The sequence below is a fragment of the Phaenicophaeus curvirostris genome, chromosome 6, assembly GCF_032191515.1.
Source record: "Phaenicophaeus curvirostris isolate KB17595 chromosome 6, BPBGC_Pcur_1.0, whole genome shotgun sequence".
Lineage (NCBI taxonomy): Eukaryota > Metazoa > Chordata > Aves > Cuculiformes > Cuculidae > Phaenicophaeus > Phaenicophaeus curvirostris.
The window spans coordinates 46,882,693-46,903,176 of NC_091397.1; the positions used below are offsets into that span (position 1 = coordinate 46,882,693).

General features: G+C 39.6%; 1 protein-coding gene across 5 annotated transcripts in view; it reads right to left on the minus strand.

The window, feature by feature from the left end:
• Positions 1 to 3,864: 3,864 nt before the first annotated feature.
• The window catches only part of GADL1 (glutamate decarboxylase like 1), an 87,006-nt gene continuing 70,386 nt past the window's right edge, over positions 3,865 to 20,484 (minus strand). For 3 of the 5 annotated variants that reach the window (XM_069860130.1, XM_069860133.1, XM_069860134.1), the window contains exon 15: positions 3,865 to 5,766. In XM_069860130.1, coding sequence (XP_069716231.1) covers positions 5,593 to 5,766 — 174 coding nt within the window. In that variant the 3' untranslated portion in view covers positions 3,865 to 5,592. Of the gene's footprint in view, positions 5,767 to 18,309; positions 18,572 to 18,747; positions 19,068 to 20,484 lie in introns of those variants that run through there. The other 2 variants (XM_069860132.1, XM_069860135.1) reach the window with 2 other exon arrangements.

Here is a 20,484-nt window from a genome sequence, read left to right on the forward strand (position 1 = left end):
CCTTCACCAAAATAGAAGTTTTAAGTTCCTTGTGCATCATTCTTCTGTAAAATGGGACAACTAACATTTCTTTCTCCCATTCTTTGTCATCCTTAGCTTCCCAAGGCCAAATTAGTTTCCCATGTTGCACAGTGCACAGTGAGGTCCTGATCATGGTGTTACCATGACTCTGACAGGGGCAGTGAGTGATGATCATTTCGGCATCTAGACAAATCCATTGCTGAGAAAGAGAAAGCAAAATGTCATTTCCAACACACCAACTTAACCACTGCTTCTGCTTCAGCTTTCAATCTTCCCCCTTCTGCTACTCTGACATTTTTCCTATAGTGCCAAATAGTGAAAAATCTCCCTCTGAAAAAATGTCCAGGCACGAGAGAAGACACAGAAACAGAGCAAGAGTGAAAAATCTGTATCACCCTGCACAGAAGGGGCAGGATGTAGCCAATGTCTGCCAGATTTAAGGAGTCACTTCCCAGAGTGACAAGCTGCATGAAAGTTTCTTGGAAGAACAGTGTTATGCAGAGGGCAATACAAACCACACAGTCCCAAAGACAGATGTTATTTTCCATGGGCCTCTACTATTTCATGGCAAGCTCTTTCATCATACTTTTCATTTTTAAATATCACTGCAGAAATTAATGCTTTCCAAGTTACAAGAAATACTTTCACCAAAACAGAACATCTATGTTTAACAGAACTACTAAGGGTCCTCACTTTCTATTATTTGCCTTTACGCTTCATAAAATATTTTACTGATTTTTTAAAATGAATTTTAAAAATGTGATCCATTGTACTTCAATTGTACACGAGCTACTAAGGCATAAAGTGGTCATCTCCTGGACTTTTTCAAGATAACCCTTTCAGTATCAATTCTATTATTGAGAACGCTTTAAAACAAACTTTACATGATACGTACAAAAATTGTTACAGTACTACAGTACTGCTTTCTGAAAGGATTTATCTCAGTGGATGGACCACACTTTGCAGTGTCAGGGTATGTGCCAGTTCTTTGATGACACCGTGATGATAAGGCCCCACCACTCCACTCCTGCAGCACAGCCATGAGGCACATTCAGGTACATTAGATTTAGCAGAGCTTAATTGTTCCCATGACCATTGTTTCCTTCTGTGGGCTTGCCTCAAAACCTTTGACGTTGTCTTTATTGTACCTCTTGCTGTGCAGATTTCCTTGTTTTGTTTTGCTTCTCAAAGTAATTTTTGGTTGATTATTGTGTAGTTACAGAATTAGAGTAATAACAGATTGTACATCTGAAGCAAAAACACGTAATTGTGGGAGAGTAGATTCAATTTAAAGAAAGAAAACCCCTCCACCAGGGTTTCTCATGGTTTGCACAGTGCTCTTGCCAGGCAGTGCTGCTTTGATTGCATCTAACCTGCAATTAGTATGTGCAATTAAGACATAATGAATGTGTGCAATTGCATTATTTCAGGATTAACAGTAGCAATATTTAGCACTGTACTAGACACAGTGCTTATAAGCTCAAATGATTTATCAGCATTTACCAATTATGCCACAGGAAGGAGGGCAGGCATGTGAGTGAGCCTCACCTACAGCTGGTCTCCAGGATGAACACACTTCACTCTCTTGTTGAAAGCCCATGGAAGCAGGCAGCAGGGAAGAGAGGCTGGGCAGATTTGGCACTGTTTAAAATAAGGGACTCAAATGACACTTTCAGCTTACCACTGGCTTGTCATAGAGCTCATGTGTGAAATAAAAGGAGAAAGCTGACTTAGCATTTAATATTTCTAAATTCTCCTCCTCTCCCTTCAACATTTCACATCAGTTTTGTGAGCCCAATCATGCTGTCCAAGGATTTAAAAATAAAAAATACTTAAGAATGAACTAATGCTGCGATCTGTGTGTATGTGGAACCCTCAGGCACATGACAGGTTTTTACACTCTTACCTAACATTCTGGGAATACAACTTTACCAGAGCCACCATGCTTCTCTTAAAGGACAGTAACTTGTCTTAAAGGAGAGTCTCTTGTAATTAAGAGACTTTTCAACTATCATTTGACCCTTAAAGGACAGTAACTTGTCCTTTAAGGGTCAAATGATTGTTGAAAAGTCTTTTAATGCATCATTGAAGGATACAAATAAAAATACATTTCAATCCATTCTCACAGAAATCCATTCTCACAGATAAATTTGAATCTCTAGGCACAGACCTTGAATAGATAACTGAGATGTTCTGAGTGCCAAATTGCTGGTGTTGAGATGAAAGATCTGAGTGATAAAACTCTCTGCCAAATCAAGCAAAGGTTTCCAGTTAACTCAGTGAGAGTTAGACGCACTAAAATCATACATAACCAGACTCTATTGATATGTATTATCTATCACAGAAAATGATATTTGAACTCTTAAGACCAGGACTGCTTGTTCCAGGCGCGATGATTTACGTGAGTGATTTTGCACATGGACCCAGCACAAAATACCCAAAGCTCTTACAAGATGCATCCACACAACTGAGAGTAAGAACTGCATCAGCATCCCTTCTGTCTAAATGTTTCCTTCCTTTCCTAAAGCTCCATATTGCAAAAGAGACTACTAAAAGTAAATACAAGAAATTACAAAGATTGAAACAGCCGGTGCATCAGTTAGTACACTGATTTATACCTGCCCTTCACTACTTCTAGGACTTGGTTTAGCATCCCAAGAGATGACACTTCTCAGTAACTAGCAAATGGAGCTCAAGGGCCAGTGCCATCTATCTAGGATAGTAAATAAATAAATAAAGTGGCCATTTCTGCAAAACCGATCTAACTTCCGCATTTCAATGGAGGAACAAGATAAATTGTGACACATTTTCATCCAAGATGTTTATTAAAGATGATATGAGCATAGCACACAGAAAAACCACATCCTGAAGTAGGGTTAGACTAGGTTTCACATTTCAAAGCTGTGCTGGCAGTTTGTTGTTTCTCCATCTGGAGAGCTCGTGCATACCCTCATCCATTTCACTGCAGTTTTAAATTGACAAATGACAAACACAGCCTGTAGTTATAAGGGTGTCATTTACTTCACTTTTCTTAAAATCACCAGCTACAAAACAGACATTTTGCACATAGTAAGAGACTAGTCTTAAATTAAGACACTAGTTCAAAATAGGAACTATGAGAAAATTATATTAGTCCTGAAATGAGACCATCATATTGCGCACCTGGGATGTGATAAGGGGTCAGCAATAATAGCAAATATAGAGATGAGATAAGGTACTTGCATCACACTGAAACTATATATTTGAAGAAATCATTGCACATGTTGATCAGAGTCCTATTTTCTGCTAACATTGAAAAAGTTCCATTTCGCTCTTATTTAAAAATACTATAGGCATTACTGCTAGAGAAAGGAACTGGTTACTTCAGTTAGACATGTGCCGTAAGTATCGCAGTAGCTGGAAACAGAAATGCACTAGCAACATGATGAGAAGCAAGACAGTAACACTTTTTTACGCTAGCAGTGTCAGGAAACACCAAAACTCTTAGCTGACAGAAGCTGACATAGCTCAAAAAAATTCAGTACTCACTGAGAACCCGGACCATAATCAAAACATCCCGATAATGTATTTTGTCTTTCCCTCCAAGGTCAAAAAAGAGGGGAAGGAGGGCCAGTCCTATTTAACTAAACAAGCAACAGCAAAGTCATCCCATCCATGCAGCAGCCCTTGCATAACTCTGCACTCCACCCGGAGTGGCTGAGAGGCTGAAGAAGCCTTGCTGGCCCTGAATTTAGTTAAGTACTTTCCAAGCTGGTATAGCCAGAAGCACAAGATAATAAATGATAAAGTGATAAAGTGAACTACAGGTGTCGCAGGGCAGAATCCAGGAACCACACTGTTACATTCATTTTTATGTGGGTTTAATATCAATACGAGGTTTGGCTTACAGTCCAGTATCTCATTATAACACCACAAGAATATTCACTAACAGGACACTTTTAAAGGCATCTGTCAAGTGCTGCAGGGTGACTCTTGTTCCTATCTACTGCTCTGATAGTGTGGCCTCCTTGGATATCATGACTTTGTTAAACTTTCCATATCATCACCCTGGAAATTGGAAGTAGGAATGTCACACAATGTCAGATCCTAGTACAATGTAGGAAATGAAAACAAGAAAGCACTGTGTTTAAAGACACATTTCAGCAGGATAGAAAACATTATAGCAGAAAGGTCCATATTGGTCAGTGCCACCCCAAATACAGAATAACCAACAAACATCAAAACACTGAAGTTAAGTAGACATTAATTACAAAGAAAAAGATATGGTTATTTCCAACAGTTTGCTGCAAGAACTGCACCCCGAGAAATATTTTTTTATCTTTGTAAAATTAATCATTCTGTAGAATAAAAACAGATAAACAGTGAACTTTAATTATTAACACAAACATAAAGTTTAGGATTTAATTTTACAATTTAAGTTTGACCAAAAATACTCAGACTGTTCATATCCTAAAATCACTAGCAGGCTTTCACTGATCACCACCACTGTAATCTCAGTGTAAACTATAAATTATATACTGATAACATAAGATTGAGTCATCTCAAATCTGGAGGAAAATAAAGATAGACAATGACAGATATGTAATTTTGCCATACTATAAATATATAGTCACCGTGCATAAAAAATATATTTATTTTTTCTCTGTTACAATTTTAAAGTGCATCTAAAAGCTTCTAAATAAATCTTTACACTTTAAAAAGAGAAAGTGAACAGCAGTTCAGAAATTACAGGTAACTCCTGTTAATAAAGAGGTAAGAAGTTCTAAGTGTTACTCCAATATTCCCAGCTCTGCTGAAGCAGTGGTGGTATTTTGTGTAAGCAACAGTAGCAAACATTAAGTAGCTCCAATCATTATATTTCACAGAATCACAAAATCAGTTATGTTTGAAGGGATCTAAGTAGGTCACCTAGTTCCTCCTGCTCAAAGCTGGGTCAATATTGGTTACCTGGGGCTTTGTGCAAGTGGGAGCTGGAAACCTCCTGGGATGGCAACTGCATAAACCCATGTTGACTGTGCCCATGGCAAAAAATCCACCCAGTTAGGGGCCTTGAGAAACATTTTCATTCAAGCCCAGGATGTTCAATCTTACCAGAGTAATTACCAACCAGGCCTCCACCCTTACACACATACCAAACTAAAATGTAGACAGAGTATTATCTAAGATTTTAAAGCTCACTGAGCTAAATACACTTCTAACAGTAACTTCAGAGGACTAAGTGACCAGTTTGAGCTACACTATGCACAGGCACCTGGTAAATAGCTGCCCTCCCTGGACCATAGACACCATTTTCAGAAGTGCTCCCTTCTCAAGGAAAGACTTCCCAGAATGGCTGTAGTGATGCTGCAAGCATTGACCTGCTCCTGGCTACTCTCAGCCCCTATCAGCAAATACTTTTCTGTGAAGGGGTGTTCTACCTGCAAAATTCTCAACATCACTCTGTAAAATGACAGTTTCCAAACTATGTGTCAAGCTTTTTATTACCTTTCATGAAATAGCACCAGAATGCTGCTGCCATTCTCTCTCCATAAATACCACACGTGAGCAGCACCTGGTGCTGTGAACCTACATTTATAAGTCCTTAGCAAGCAGTTCAATTTCATCCAGCAAGAAGTCCATGTCCTCTCGACTAACTTGCGGGCTGATCACCACCTGACGGAAGAAGTTGACTTTGCCCTGGTGAGGCTGGTACCCAAGCATCATGCTGCCTTTCTTCATCATCCTTTCTTTAATTACAGGAGCAACCTGAAAGCAGAGAAAAAACAGCGTTGATGTCACATTGAGAAATATAGCAGATATGGGCAGAAACTGTATTTTGTGACTTATGAAGTGGGTTTTTTTTTTGAAGTGTCTGAGTTTTGCACCTCTTGCCTGCCTTCCCACTGCCTGCCCCAAGAAATATTGAAGCTAGACTTGGTTTAGAGGCACACTGTGCACTGAGACCCTCAGGTTCTGGGACTTCAGGCAGAATCAGAGGAAGATCTGAAACCCTCAAGAGCCTGCAGCTTGGGGCAACCATGTGGGACATGGGAAAACCCAGGTTAAGGTCCCTGGTCTCTCCGATTTACATCAAAGGTTTGAACTCAGGAAGAACGCCAACTGCAGCTGGATTTCTCTTCTTGTGTTAACTAGGCTAAGCCTGACTACTTGCCCTTGATGACCCTTCTCCACATCATCTCCACACCTGCAAATTAGCTCTCCCTAAAGGATGCTCTTCACTGAACCCTTGTGAAACTTAAGCTGCTAAAGTAGTCAGTGTGATGCAATATTAAAGGAGAAGGCCTGATCCTGGAGCTTAAGATTTCACGTCTTCAATTTAAAGCGCAAGCAGCATTTGGCTGCACCGCACTGTGCTGAATAGGATGAAATCTCATAGGTGCAGAATCTCATTGCAGAAAAAAGCCCATGAGTAAAACTGGCAGAGTCAAGTCCTTATAGCTGAACACTTGATCTCATCCCAGCAAGGCTATTAACCTCATCCAATTAATCTTTTGCTTAACTTTAAGTATGTCAGTAGTTCTGTGTTCTCATGCTTGAAATCAGTCATAAGATAAATGCATTGCTGGATTAAGCACTCTGTTCCTTGGAAGACAAAAGTCAACATAAATAAGTATTTTGACAGAAGCAGTATTTTGAAAAACGTGCTGCATTTTAATACGTTACTAATAACACAAACACATTTCAGAACAGTGCATCCCTTTTCTTGTTTTTGTGATGGTTTGACTTTGAACTAAGCAAACAGGTGTATGACTTAACCTTGGTTTCTGCATTAATTTATTTCAGTTCTAAATGTTACTGCCAGAAACTGCCACCCGATATACAAGGAAAAATGATGATGCCAACCTTGCCTTAATAGCTTTATTTTCACATGACACATCTTAGCAGCCAAGTTTGCTTGGATAGAAACAGCTAAGGTTTTAAAACTAATAGCCTAGCTTTCCCATATTTGTTTTGTAGTACAAATTAGCATTGTTCCAACATGTATATTGAATTCAGAGGAGAAGTGTTTATGGTTCTAACTTAATTTGCCTCTCATTTTGGTTTATATTTGTGACAAAGCTATGTAGTTTACTTAATGTTTGGTTTTTAAACTATGAGGGTGATAGAGTCAAAATTTAAATTAAAGTCCAAAGCTTGACATCAATATGAATTATGCACATAAAAGCAATGAATATCCTTTCAGAATGCAATGTGTAATCAAGATTTTAGGGTTTTACATATTGCTGAAAGCAAAACATGGGATATAAGTTGTAAAAGCTGTTCTTATAAACATTTGGGAAACAAGGAGATAACAATGAGGACAGGAACATTCAGAATTACAACAGAAAAAGGCATATTGTGATACCTTCAGTCACATTCAATAACATCTTGTTCCATAAAATCTAATGTGGAGCTCCAGATAAAGCTCCTAATGAAAGCTACCAATGAAAACAGAATTCTGCTGTGTATCTGCAATGCGTACATCATTTAGAAACACAAGTAATCAAATGTATCCCTATACCATCACTCACTTGGGTTTCTGTCTGGCTAGCAAATTATTAAAGGATTCCTCAATTTTCTTGCACTATAGCTCAGAATTACACCAGACTAACCTCATTTAATCCATGCTCAAGAAAAAAGAAACAAAAAAAAAACCCCAAATGCACTGGAGTTCTGCTTCAATACAGATGGTAGTTACTTTGCATGAGATGGCCGCCTTCACTCTGAGAAGTATGTCCGTTAGCAAACAACCCTCTCTGCTTCAGACCAAATATTCCAAACTGCATCCTAGCAAACAGCTGAATGCAGTATTGTGCCATGCTAAAACAGGGCAAAATGTGGGACTTGTAACTGTTGCACAATTTGCCAGGGGTGCAATCAAATGTGAAGACTATTGGTTGGGAACACTCCTAGTTATGCACTCTAGAGAACAGACCTGCAACACGCATTCTCTTAAACAGCGAATAACTTCGGCTTGATGAAAATGCTTCTATTTCTACAGTTTACATGTGCTGAACCCTTGACCAGCACACAACGCTATTAAAAGCTCTACTTTTCCATTTTCATTCACGCCAGGTACAGGCTGAGACAGCAACGACACTGTGACAATGCTCAGAAGACATCACCTAGGAGGCATTGTGCTGGATACTGTATACATACAGAAAAGAAAAAACTCCTCCACTCCTGTACTTGACAAGAACCCCCAGGCGACTTCTGCTCATGAAATAAAGACACAACAAGTGCAAGGGGAGAAGCGGATTCTTCTTAATACAGTTTCTCAAGCTCTTCTTTAAGATTTAAATCCCTGTGGCAACTTTTAGCCTTTATTGATGTTCTATCAGAGTTATTTCATCTTTTGTATCACACTATTGATTCTCTTCATCTCAACCTCCAGTGCTTCACAATCCATCATCCCAAAATGTGCAGTAGCACAAATGGAGACCATGAAAGCAAACATATTTAGAGCTTCAGTAATTTGAGGACTGTAACTATACTGCGTTTCAGTAGGTCTTCTTTCATGGAAAGGAAAGGTAGAAAAATCTCACTTTAATGATCTTATTTATTATCTCATTCATCCTCCATGCTAATTAAGTTGTCCTCTTAATTTGAAATGCATCCATCCTTTTTGAGGGCAAAACATACACTTCCTACTTAAAAGAAACAGGATCACAGAATGGTTTAGGTCGGAAAAGATCTTTAAGATCATCAAGTCCAACCATTAACCTAACACTGTCAAGTCCACCCCTAAATCATGTCCCTAAGAACTACATCTACATGTGTTTCATATACCTCCAGGGATGGTGATTCTACCACTTCCCTGGGCGGCCTGTTCCAGGGCTCAACACACCTTTCTGTAACGTAATATTTCCTAATATCCAGTTTAAACCTCCCCTGGTGCACCACGAGGCCATTTTCTCTCATTCTATTGCTTGTAACTTGGGAGACAAGACCAACACCCACCTTCCTACAACCACCTTTCAGGTAAGAATGATAAGGTCTCTTCTCAGTCTTCTTTTCTGAGGGGTAGGTGTTGGTCTCTTCTCCCAGCAAAATAAACATATAATACTGTCTTATTGGCTTTTGGCAGGATTATTTTTTACATGTTTTCCATTAAGTATTTTGCATGTTCTATTTGCTAATGTGATGCAGTCAGTGTAACAAAACTATCAGGGATCCTACTCAGAGAAAGCAGTAAGGAACAGAATATATGCACAAGCTTAAGCATATGTCTCACAAAAGGACCATGATATATGATATAAATGATATATGTATGCTAAGGCTTAGACTTAAGGAACACAGGGTTTGACTGCTAACTGAAAGTCAAGGCCGCTACCACCTTGCAGCAGAAAAATTAGACCCACAAGGAACTAATTGCCTAGTAAGGAGTTCAACAAGTTTAATTCCCACTGAAATCAATGAGACTTGAGGATGCTCAAATATCAGGAAGATATGCGCAGCCCCATTCAGGATAGGCTCCTCAGAAAGCAATTTAGTGAGACTGAGATTGCTTTACCAGTCCAATTATTTTACTACAGAACTTACCTGAAATTGTAAATCTAATTCTTTATGTGGCTCATCAGTGAAGCAGTCTCAGAATTTAAAGTGTAGTGTATCCTAAAACTGAAGTCCCCTTCTCTCCTTTGCTCCCTTCACCTCTTCTTCACACTTGTGGCCTCTCTTGTCAATCTATCCCAGAGATTATTATTGCAAATACTCACTACAGCAGCATGTTAGCTATCTCATATGCCCTTCTTCCATCTAGGAAGGTGGGAAGGATGTGCAGCGCATCGAAGGCCATCCTGTAGCAGAGCTGCTCACATTGCAGCATGCAGCTAGAGGCCCAGGAAACTGCTTTGTCTTAGGACTGATCAGGTCACGACAGTCTCTGCATGCAGACCTACAGAGTCTGTAACACCTTGTGCTCCCCTTACTATTAATAGCAGAGATTTTTAAAATAGAGCAAAAATGACATAGTAGTTTAGCTCCTGCTCCATCTACCTGAGTGACAGGCTAATCTCTTCTCTGACTCTCAGCCAGCACTCAGCCACACTACAAACAAAAGAAAGTTTCAGCCCTAAAGTTTAGGCTTTTCCTATCAATAGTCCAGACCACATCTAACCCTAATATTTACACACACAGAAGATGACAATGTTCTTTCCCAGCACATGTACACATACAGAGCAGTGTGATAAGCAGCCACGACCAGCTTTGACACCAAGAGAACCAAATCAAGAAAGCAACATATTTCACTCTCCATATCTCAAGTATTCTTGAGAAGAATAATTCTGCACAATTGTACCACAGGTCAATACCTTAAAAAACACTGTGTACTCCCTGATTGACTTGTCAATGGCTTTTGACGCAAGTTCCTCAAACACAAATTTCCACCAAGCTTGGGCCATGACCGCATCACACACTTCAGCAACCACCATTAAAAACTGACTCGTCAATAGCGTTGAGCACTTTCTCAGCAGGAGAAGCACGTACTTACTGTCTCTAAGAGCTAGTTCCCAAGTCTGGACACCTGAAATCCTTTCAGAAGACTTGACAAAACACCTATTGGAGATAATTTCTTCTTATTCCAGCTAGCAAGGCCTCCAAAACCATTCTCACAGCAGTCAAGCTAAGTAAGCCCGATTCTTAAGCTAAGAATGATTTCCTAGCACGTGGGTTTCTTGTGTAAAGTGAAATGTCCAGAGCAGCTCTGTTAAATATGTGACATTCTTAACCCATAATTCATGGCTCAGCACAATGCTTTGGAATTCATTCACTACAAGCTGCATTCTGTTGAATTGTATGGATATTTGTAATTAGAATTGGTTTGTACAAGTTTATTCAACAACAACAACAAAAATGACAATAAGATAACTGGATGCCTAGCTTTTTCAAATCACACAGTCCCATTAATTTCTAAAATACATACTCTACTCTTACCAGCTTACAGTACAAGTCCTGCTTTTAGTCCAAAATAGCTGATGCTTTCTGATGAAAAGCTACAGAAAAGAGTAATGTAGCTCTTTTGTTCATATGAAGTAAATCCACTAAGCCGCCAGCCCCAAGTGCACTAATGCCACTGGGTACGGATAGCCAAATAAATAGTCATAAGGAGAAGCAGAAATTCCCAACAAACTTGCTACCTTGTTCTTCTTGCTGAAATACCATAAGCACCTACTGGGTTTAATTAGCCTCTTATTTTTTCTACTCCAATGTTATCTCTGACAATTGCAATTAACAGATACACTGAAAATGCAAGAAAGCTCAGGTTAGACAATTGCAAAATAGCTTGCTGATAATGGAAGATCATGCACAACATTGGTTTTTAATTTCTTTATCTGTGCCTTCCCATGATCTGTAAAGGATCACGTTTTAGACTTAATCCAGTGCAGCCAAACTGTCCCATCACAAATGATTTTCTATGCCCATGACCCTGTATCTCTGTTACTTGAATGTTACCTCTACTGCCATCATTCTCACTGATTCCAGTTGAATTAGTCTACCAATACCAGATGTTGATGTATCACAACAGCTTTTCCAACTACATGCTAGAGGTTATAATCTTTGAAAGCAACATGCTGTAGATTCTGTATTTAAACACTAAGGCAACAGGAAGGAGTTGAAAATTGATAACAATGCTGGGTAAAAATATTGTGCTAAGCAATGAATTTATGAAAATACATTGCTTCAGGGGAAAAAAATAGTGAATTTGACAAATAGCCCAAGTGCAAAGATAGCATTAGCCAGAAAAATAAAGAAACCAGAAAGGCCTAGAGGTTTTCTAAATTATCTGAAACAAAAGAGGTTTGAGTATTTGTTTCAAAATACTGTTTTTAATTAAAACTTAAACTCAATTGGAATTTGACCCATTTTTATTGTAGCCAATAGAAAAGGACTGAGGAAACTGAAACTAAGCAAACTGCTTCGTTTTAGCTTGTCTGAAAACAAAAATTCCTTCTGATCAACTAAAACGAAGAATTGCTTCCAGTTTCTTAATTGAATGGCCAAACAAAAGAATCCATTATTTGTACAACATATATACATGGGATCAAAAGTGCTGACACTGCTTAACTGAAACATCTGTAGAATTTTTGGCCCCCAGAAAAGACAGAAAGTATGAGAAAATTCATGGAACTGCCTGTTCTGTTGGCCAAATTTGTCTGGGAATCTAACATGAACAGCTTCAAGTAACATGGATGACTGTAAATGTGCTAGTCCAGCAAGTACTACGAAGCCAGAATGCCTAGAAAACTGGTGTTAATACTGGCAACTGCTATTAGAAACATTTTTCCAAATCTTTTGAACAGTTCCCAGGTCACTGAGCATCTAAGCACATAAAGCTGATGAGCTATTCCAGCTGCTGGCAGCAGTGACGTCCAGACACCAGACCCCATCCTGCTCCTCCTGAAATTAAAAAATTGCCAGGAACTTCAATGAAAGCAGAATGCAATTATTATCTAAATTTCCTCCTTATGCGTCTGCTTCAGGTGGCAGTTTGCAAACCGCCTTCAGCTTTTGCTAGAGAAAGCCACACTCACAGTAAATCAATAACCTTTCTAGGAACCCACAAACGCAGGCTAGACAGTGTTGGAAGGACAGGAGCATATTTGCAGCTTGAACTATTCCTATTCCTCAAATACAGCCTTAATGAAACTTTCGGGGGTACAAATACTGCACTAGAAATTGGCTGAAGATTTGTAGCTAGAAGACAAAAACGTTGCCCTTTTAACAAAATGGAAAGATCACATTCTCATGAATTTATAAAAATGGAAAACACATTTTGTGTTCTTGCCTCAATCATTCCTTGCAAAGGAAGACAAGTTTATACAGAACAGTCTCTCCCATCTGACCACAAAAATGTATTTTGGCTACCCTGGAAGGGGCAAGTTTTCATCTGAAAGTTCATGATAGTTACTTAATAGGCAACTTATTGGCTATTCAAAGTCTGACAAGTCATGCTTTCTGCAAGAAACGACCAGTTTGGATTCATTTATATTCATAAGAAAACAACTATTGTACAGCAATTGCCACCCAAAAAAAAGTGAAAAAATTCCCAAAATTCAGCTAAGTATTTGCACACAGTTCTAAACTTTTATATATGGACTATTAATTTCATTGGGTCTTAGTATTGTTCCTTATCTTGCTTAACTGATAGCACAATGGTTGAAGAATTGGATACAGACACCACAAATAGGACTCAAGCCCAACCCTGTCAGAGGGAGTCTGGACAAATCACTCCATCTCTTTTGGGTAACGGATTGTTTTTTTCCCTTCGCAGGAGGCATATAGCCCTTCAGGGTGACAAAGTCTCTACGTGTTCATACATCTATTGTAACCAGCCCTGATACCTCGTGGGTTCTCTGTAAACTAGTATGATATATATTAAATAATTTCTGTGCCAAATAGGTCTCACAAATGTCTGTCACAGCATAGCTGCATTTCCCGGTGTGAGCGCAGAAGATAACTTTGATATCAATGATAGCAATCAGTATTAAGTAAGAAGAGTATCTGGCATTTTAATATCAATCACCAAATGCAATACGAGCGAACAAAACATTTTCCTTGGTTGGCTGTAATTACAGAACTAGCTAAATACTATAAATATTTAAAAGTAATAGTGCTTTCAACATATTATAATGCTGAGAAAGTATGTCTTCCATTCATTGTTAAATATCTTTTCTTGTCTTGTGCTGTAACATCAGTTCCTGGCTTTAAAATAACAGGCTTTTTCCCTTTTGGTGATAATTAAAAGCAAACTCAGACCATTTGTCACCCCAACTGGGACAATCGAAATACCAAATATTTGCACATCCAATCACAGCTTTGTTCCTGTAGCCAAGGCGCTCTGTAAAACCCAAACATGTTTTTCTTTTGTCTAGAATTTGTTCTGGGCCCACATCCCTAAACCACTAATAAATTATTGCCGTACACTATTGCACCAGTGTTTCCCTTGTGTCACATCAAGCAACAAAAGGAGAAATAAGTGCATTTGTCAAAATAGCAGTAACCACTTCCACATTCTTCAGAGAGACCAACATATTAAAGGAGAATAGATACTGCTCCACTTTCGCCCCTATACCAACATTCTTCAGAGAATATACCAACATGGTTTAGAGATTGGTGGGAACGGTTGGACTCGATGATCCGGTGGGTCTCTTCCAACCTGGTGATTCTATGATTCTATGATTCTCCATGCATCCTCACTCAGAGCTGTGCAGTATCTCTATATTATCGTATTTTGCACATTATCTTCTCACCCATTACTTTTTGCCAGAAGACACATTAATAAACCACACATATCACTGAAATGACCTAACTAATAGGAGATGGTGGGCTGGCTTTAGGTGTTGACTTCTTTGGCCGGTCGTTGACACAACAAAAAATAGCCTTCAGACATAGGCTTTTATACTAATGGCATTTGCCTCTGAAAAGGAGAAGGCAGAACAGACATCACCCAGAACACAATTTATGCTTAATGATCATAGAATACTTAGGCTTGGAAGGGACCTTAAAGATCACCCAGTTCCAACCCCCGTGCCTTCCCACCATGGGCAGGGACACCTCCCACAAGATCAGACTGCCCAAGGCCACATCCAGCCTGGCCTTGAACACCTCCAGGGATGGGGCAGCCACAGCTTCCCTGGGCAACCCTGTTCCAGTGTCTCACCACTCCCATGGTGAAGAAATTCCTCCTTATGTCTAGTCTAAATCTGCACCTCTCCAGTTTATAACCATTCCCTCTTGTCCTATCACTGAAAGCCTTTATGAATAGTCCCTCTACAGCTTTCTTATAGTCCCTTCAGGTACTAGAGGGTCGCCATAAGATCTCCTCTGAGCCTTCTCTTCTCCAGGCTGAACAAGCCCAACTCTCTCAGCCTGTCCTCGTATGGAAGGTGTTCCAGCCCTCTGATCATCTTTGTAGCCCTCCTCTGGACCCATTCCAACAGGTCCATATCCTTCTTATGATGAGGATTCCAGAACTGGACACAGCACTCCAGATGGGGTCTCACAAGAGAGGAATAGAGGAGCAGAATCACTTCCCTCTACCTGCTGGCCACACTTCTTTTGATGCAGCCCAGGATACAGTTGGCCTTCTGGGCTGCATTGCTGGCTCATGTCGAGCTTGTCATCGACCAGCACCCTGAAGTCCTTCTCTGCAGGACAGCTCTCAATCACGTCAGCCTCCATCATGTACTGAAAATGGGGATTGCCCCAACCCAGGTGTAGGACCTTGCACTTGGCCTTGTTGAACCTCTTGAGGTTCTCACAGGTCACTTCCCCAGTCTGTCCAGGTCCCTCTGGATGACATCCCGTCCTTCCGGTGTGGCAACTACACCACTCAGATCAGTGTCATCTGCAAACTTGCTCAGGGTGCACTCAATCTCGCTGTCAATATCATTGATGAAGATATTAAACAGCATCGGTCCCAGCATGGACCCCTGAGGGACACCACTTGTCACGGATCTCCATGTGGACTTTGAGTCATTGACCACTACTCTTTGAATACCACCATCCAACCAGTTTTGTGTCCAGCACACCATCCACCCCTCAAATCCATATCTCTCCAATTTATACGGCTTCATAAAAATAATTATTTTAAAAGCTTTCATAGAATACACTAGATTCTTTGGTGCAATATTTTAAGATCCCATTTGAGGAACTAGGTTTTCCAGTCTTTCAACCCTGCCAAAAACAAGCTCCCTTTCTCCATCCAGGATGAAAGGGTAGCTCGTCAACTTGAAAGCAAGAGTAACTAACAAAAAAAAAAAAAATCCTTTTTAGTTTGTATACATAGGGTTGAGCTTCTGTTCTACTCCACTGGGGTAAAACAGAAATCACAGTGCAATGTGAATGTCTGTGGTTGGGAGGAGCACCTTATAATCGGAAGATTGGATTATACGGTGACACAAGTTCAAAAACTCAGCATGCTTCTGATGCAGAAAAAGGAATGTCATTTCAACAACTTGGAATGATTCCCAACTGTTACAATCTTATTTACTACTTGTGCAAGTCAGCTGCTGGCATAAGGTAGCACCACCTTCTGTATTTGCATTAGAGTAAGGATTAAAGAACAGTAAAGTGTCTTTGTTCATATTCTTTAAACAGATAAAAAGAAAAATAGTATTACAACAAAACGATATCTTTTGTGTCTTTCTTTTCCTTCTTTAAAAATATCATGACCTTCTCAAAGCATGCTTACAATTTCCTGGGGGGACATGAGGGGATGGTGTCTACCATAAACAAGACTACTACCACAAAACCAAGGCTGTTACCTGATCAACCAATTTAACAAAGAAAATTATTCACTTTCCACCTACATATAGTGGATTATAGGACCAATAATTGTCAATAATTAGCATTGTTTTGCCTATCTGAGACTCATTCATTTAAAGCCAGATCTGTATGTGAAGTAAAGGCCAACAAACCCTTCCAAATGGAGTCCTATCAAAGTCAACAACACTTTCCTCATGTACATCTTGGGGCAGTGTTCATTCCAGTTCAACCTTCTTCTCTTCATCACCACTAGTGAGCATGTTTTCCTTTTTTTTTTTTTTTTTTTATTGTCCATGACTTAAATGAAACGCGTTACAATCCTCTGTGCAAAATACAATGGCAATCAAGAATTGAAAGAACAAACCAGCATCCCCAGGGTTTCAAAATTTGCCATTTTTCATGCAGTCTGAAAGTGTGGAAAGTGACAGGAAAATAATAATTTGCACCTACAAGTATTTGCAAACTAAAGAACCGAACTACAGGCAATTATGATTAATAAAAGTCTTGGCTATATGGATGCAGTCAGTCCCTAAATAATTTAAGAACAGTTGGAGGGAGAAAGGCACATCAGGCTCAAAATTTAGCATCTGCTTTGCAGAGCTTAGTAACGATGTATTTACCTCAAAAGGAATACATGGAATAAAAACTTTGCTATCCTCAGGCCCCCCCTACATTTCTATAGGTGTGGTGCAGCATTTAGGGACACAGATTAAACCCTCTAATCATGTACACCAAATGGCTTTGAGAACCTCATTCTTTCACCAGTCTCACCAGGTATTCATTCTGGACCACCGCAAATGTCACAACTTCTGTTAGTGCCACAGCTACCTATACATCACACCAAAAAGGTAAAATTGTACAATTAGAAGCGAAAGAATAGCAGGGTGAAAAAAAAGTGAAAAACTTGCATGTTTTTGTCAAGCTTCCACACCAGCATGTATATTTTTACAAGACAGAGAGAATAAGCACACAAGAACAATCTTTTGATCTTTGAAAGCAGTTACGATCTACTATATAAAACTCATCCATTAAAGTCTGCTAGATTTCACTTCCTTTATTGAAAAGGTTCCACAGAATCAATAAATACAAATAATATTCCTGCAAAATTTATAAAGTCTCTGATTGATCAGTGGCTTGGGAAAAAATTCTCTACCTCAATCAACATTCACCTACAGAAGTCTGCCATTGAAGTTACTGGGAGTTTTATAGCTGAATTCATCTGCAGTAGAGTTAGACTAACACATGTTTCCTTATAACTCTATTACATTTGAAAGGAAGGGCTTAATATCTGCCAAATGGATATCAACCTCTAGTATTTTCTACTGCTTCTCAGTTATAAGAAATTTCACAAGACTCTTAGATATTTCTGACCGTACTGATCCCTTGGGAGAGTGACAAGAAATTCCTTCCTTGTAGGCATGGAAAAGAAACATATTCCACCTCAATCCTCTTGAGATGCCTACAGTTAGAAAGAAATCTGTGCTTAAATATCTGCAGACCAAAATGAAATCTTTGTTTAGAAGAAAACGTTGTACCTCAGTACACGTGAAGGAGCAGGATTTCCTCACGCTCACCCCCACAAATATTTCTGACACCACTCACAACATCACACAGAATATAACGACAGCTTGATCGAGCAGATGATGCCATCTATGCACTTTTTCTGTGCTATTACTATTAATTGATTATTTCTGAACATTTCTGAAATGTCAACTTCTCAAGCAAAAGTAAGGAAGGGCAGTTTTATGCAAAGAAAGAACAAAGAGTTGCAGCCCCAACCCTTTTCTTCTCTGTTTGCAAATTGAATGGATTCTTACAATTTCTCAAAGAAGCGTTTGATGCAGCAGGAGGGAAGCACAGTAGGAGGAGAGGAGTCTCCTCCTACTGAAGTTGGTGATAGGAAATAGAAGAGTGCTAACATAATAAGTACATACTCATTTAAGTAGAAGCAAGCTTAAGATTTATTGACCTGAGAGCAAGAGGTCAATATTTATTCAGAGAACAATAAATCCTCATACTTGGTTCTAACAGATGTTAATCCAATGTATTATTAAATCCATCCCATTAAAGCTAGTTAGATTGTGTGTCCTCATGAGCCTTGTTGCCAATAGTCATTAGTATTGCATGGGTCATAATTACCATGCTTTGATAACTAAATCATATCATTTCCAACAAAATTAAGTATCTGGGGATAGACAAACTTATTTTTCTCTACCATGACTATATTATTGTACATTTCATTGGGTTCTTCCTTCATGCTGCTGTAGACCCTCCTTCCATTCTTCTGCCACGACCGGCACAGCTAAGCAACCAAAAGCTCTGTTTGAGCTACACAAGTTTTTTAACTTTCTCATCACCCTTAAAACCCTGATACTTCTAAAGCCACACCCATCTACTATTCATGCACTAGGCAAGTAAGGAATGGGGACAAAAATCAACAGGTAGCTTCAGTCAGGAAAAAGAAAAATAGAGAAAAAAGAGGGGAGGTACTCCTAAATATAAGTGAAAAAAAGTATTTCTATTTTGGAGTTTTATGGTGCTTTCCATCCCCACATTTCAATGTACTTCATATATAAGAAGAAAAACTATCATCTCTATTTTCATCTCTGGAAGGAGCTGAGACACACAGAAAGGAAATACTAGCCAAGATCTTAACCACAACTCTATGCCAAAGCTAGACATCATGCAGGCACATTAGTGAGTTAGTGAGCAGGTTGGGACATTTTTAGTGCAAAGTTGTCTTGCAAATACCCTTGCAGAATACACATAAACTCGCCTCCATTTGGGTTGTTTCCTTCCTGAAAGAACATCTGCTGAATTTAGACATCAGGGTGCAATGCAGCGTGCCCTGTTTGCAGTGCAGATGACAGCTCTTCCAGTGGTCAGAACTCCCTGCACCTGCAGTGAACACCTTGACTGGTGTAAACTTCACTGTTGGTGAACACGTAGTGAGGACACGAGGAAATCTCAGAAAATCAAATCCTGGTTCTTCCAACTTCTTATGTCACACGCATAAGTGACACGGACCGCAGTTCCCAAGTATGAACTTCGCATATTGACTTACATTGATCCTTGACAGTATTTTGCCATCAGGACCTGTACTGTTTACAGACAGTAGCTGCTTTTTTTCCATTAGAGTCTCGCATATACAGGGAATAATAACTTGAGAGGAAGTCTTAAGTGCATTGAGCTGTATGTCATGTATTACCCAGAGACATGGCCTCCAGCACTGAAGGTAAAATGTGGAAAGGAGGATTCAACCACCACCATTTTGGCAGTCTAAAAGTTGGACATCTAGCCTGAGCTAGTAATCTTTAATTATCACCTTTAATTATCAGAGAAAATGAGGCACCTCCAGAGAGTGATTCATCTCATCCTAGAGCAGGCAGCTGGTGTAGTTTGAGGTAAATTAGAGTCAGTTTTGTGACTAACTCAGTTGCTGTAAGCAACTTCATTTTTCTGAAAGGTAACTGCATGTTTTTGAGACAGTGCTCTTCTCTAGGAGTGATAACACTGGGAATTGGTATGCAAGAAGGCCAATGACTATACTTAGCCAAGGCCATCCTGAAGCTGGTGGAAAAAGGGCAGCACCTGCAATGAGGGGCGAATGGGGCAGGTGATCCTAATTTGACCAACAGAGTATTCCATCCGATATACATCATATTCGTATAAAACTGAGACATAGCAAAGGCCTCTCTCTTCGGTGATGGCCAACATTCAGTGAGAACCTCCTCTGTCTGGTTGTTCCTGATCCCAGATCCACGTGTACCTAAATCCAGCTCCTGAGGGCAGCTCCCTCCTAGCCATGGACCCATTCCCTCGTGTCTGCTCTACAGCATTTGTAGTGACATGCAGTCATCAAGGGGTGGGGGCGTGATCTCAAATATTTGTATATATTTTATTACCTTTAATTAATTTCAGTAGTAGTAGTAGTAGTATGATTTCATTAAAGCTGTAGTTTTAGTTTCCAACTCACAAGTCTTCTCTCATTTCCCTCTCCCCTTTTCCTCTGGGGTGGGGAAGGGATTTTGGAAGCACGATTTTAGCTGCTGAGCTTTAGCCAGATGGGGCTAAACGATGACAACGTCTAATACAGACTGTCTCAATTTGGAAAAGCTTCTCTCCTCTTCCATGGGCTTCAGTGGACAACTGAAGTTTTAGATGGCTAAAGCAAAGTAAGACAAAGTCTATGCAGACAGTTTATCTCAAACCAAA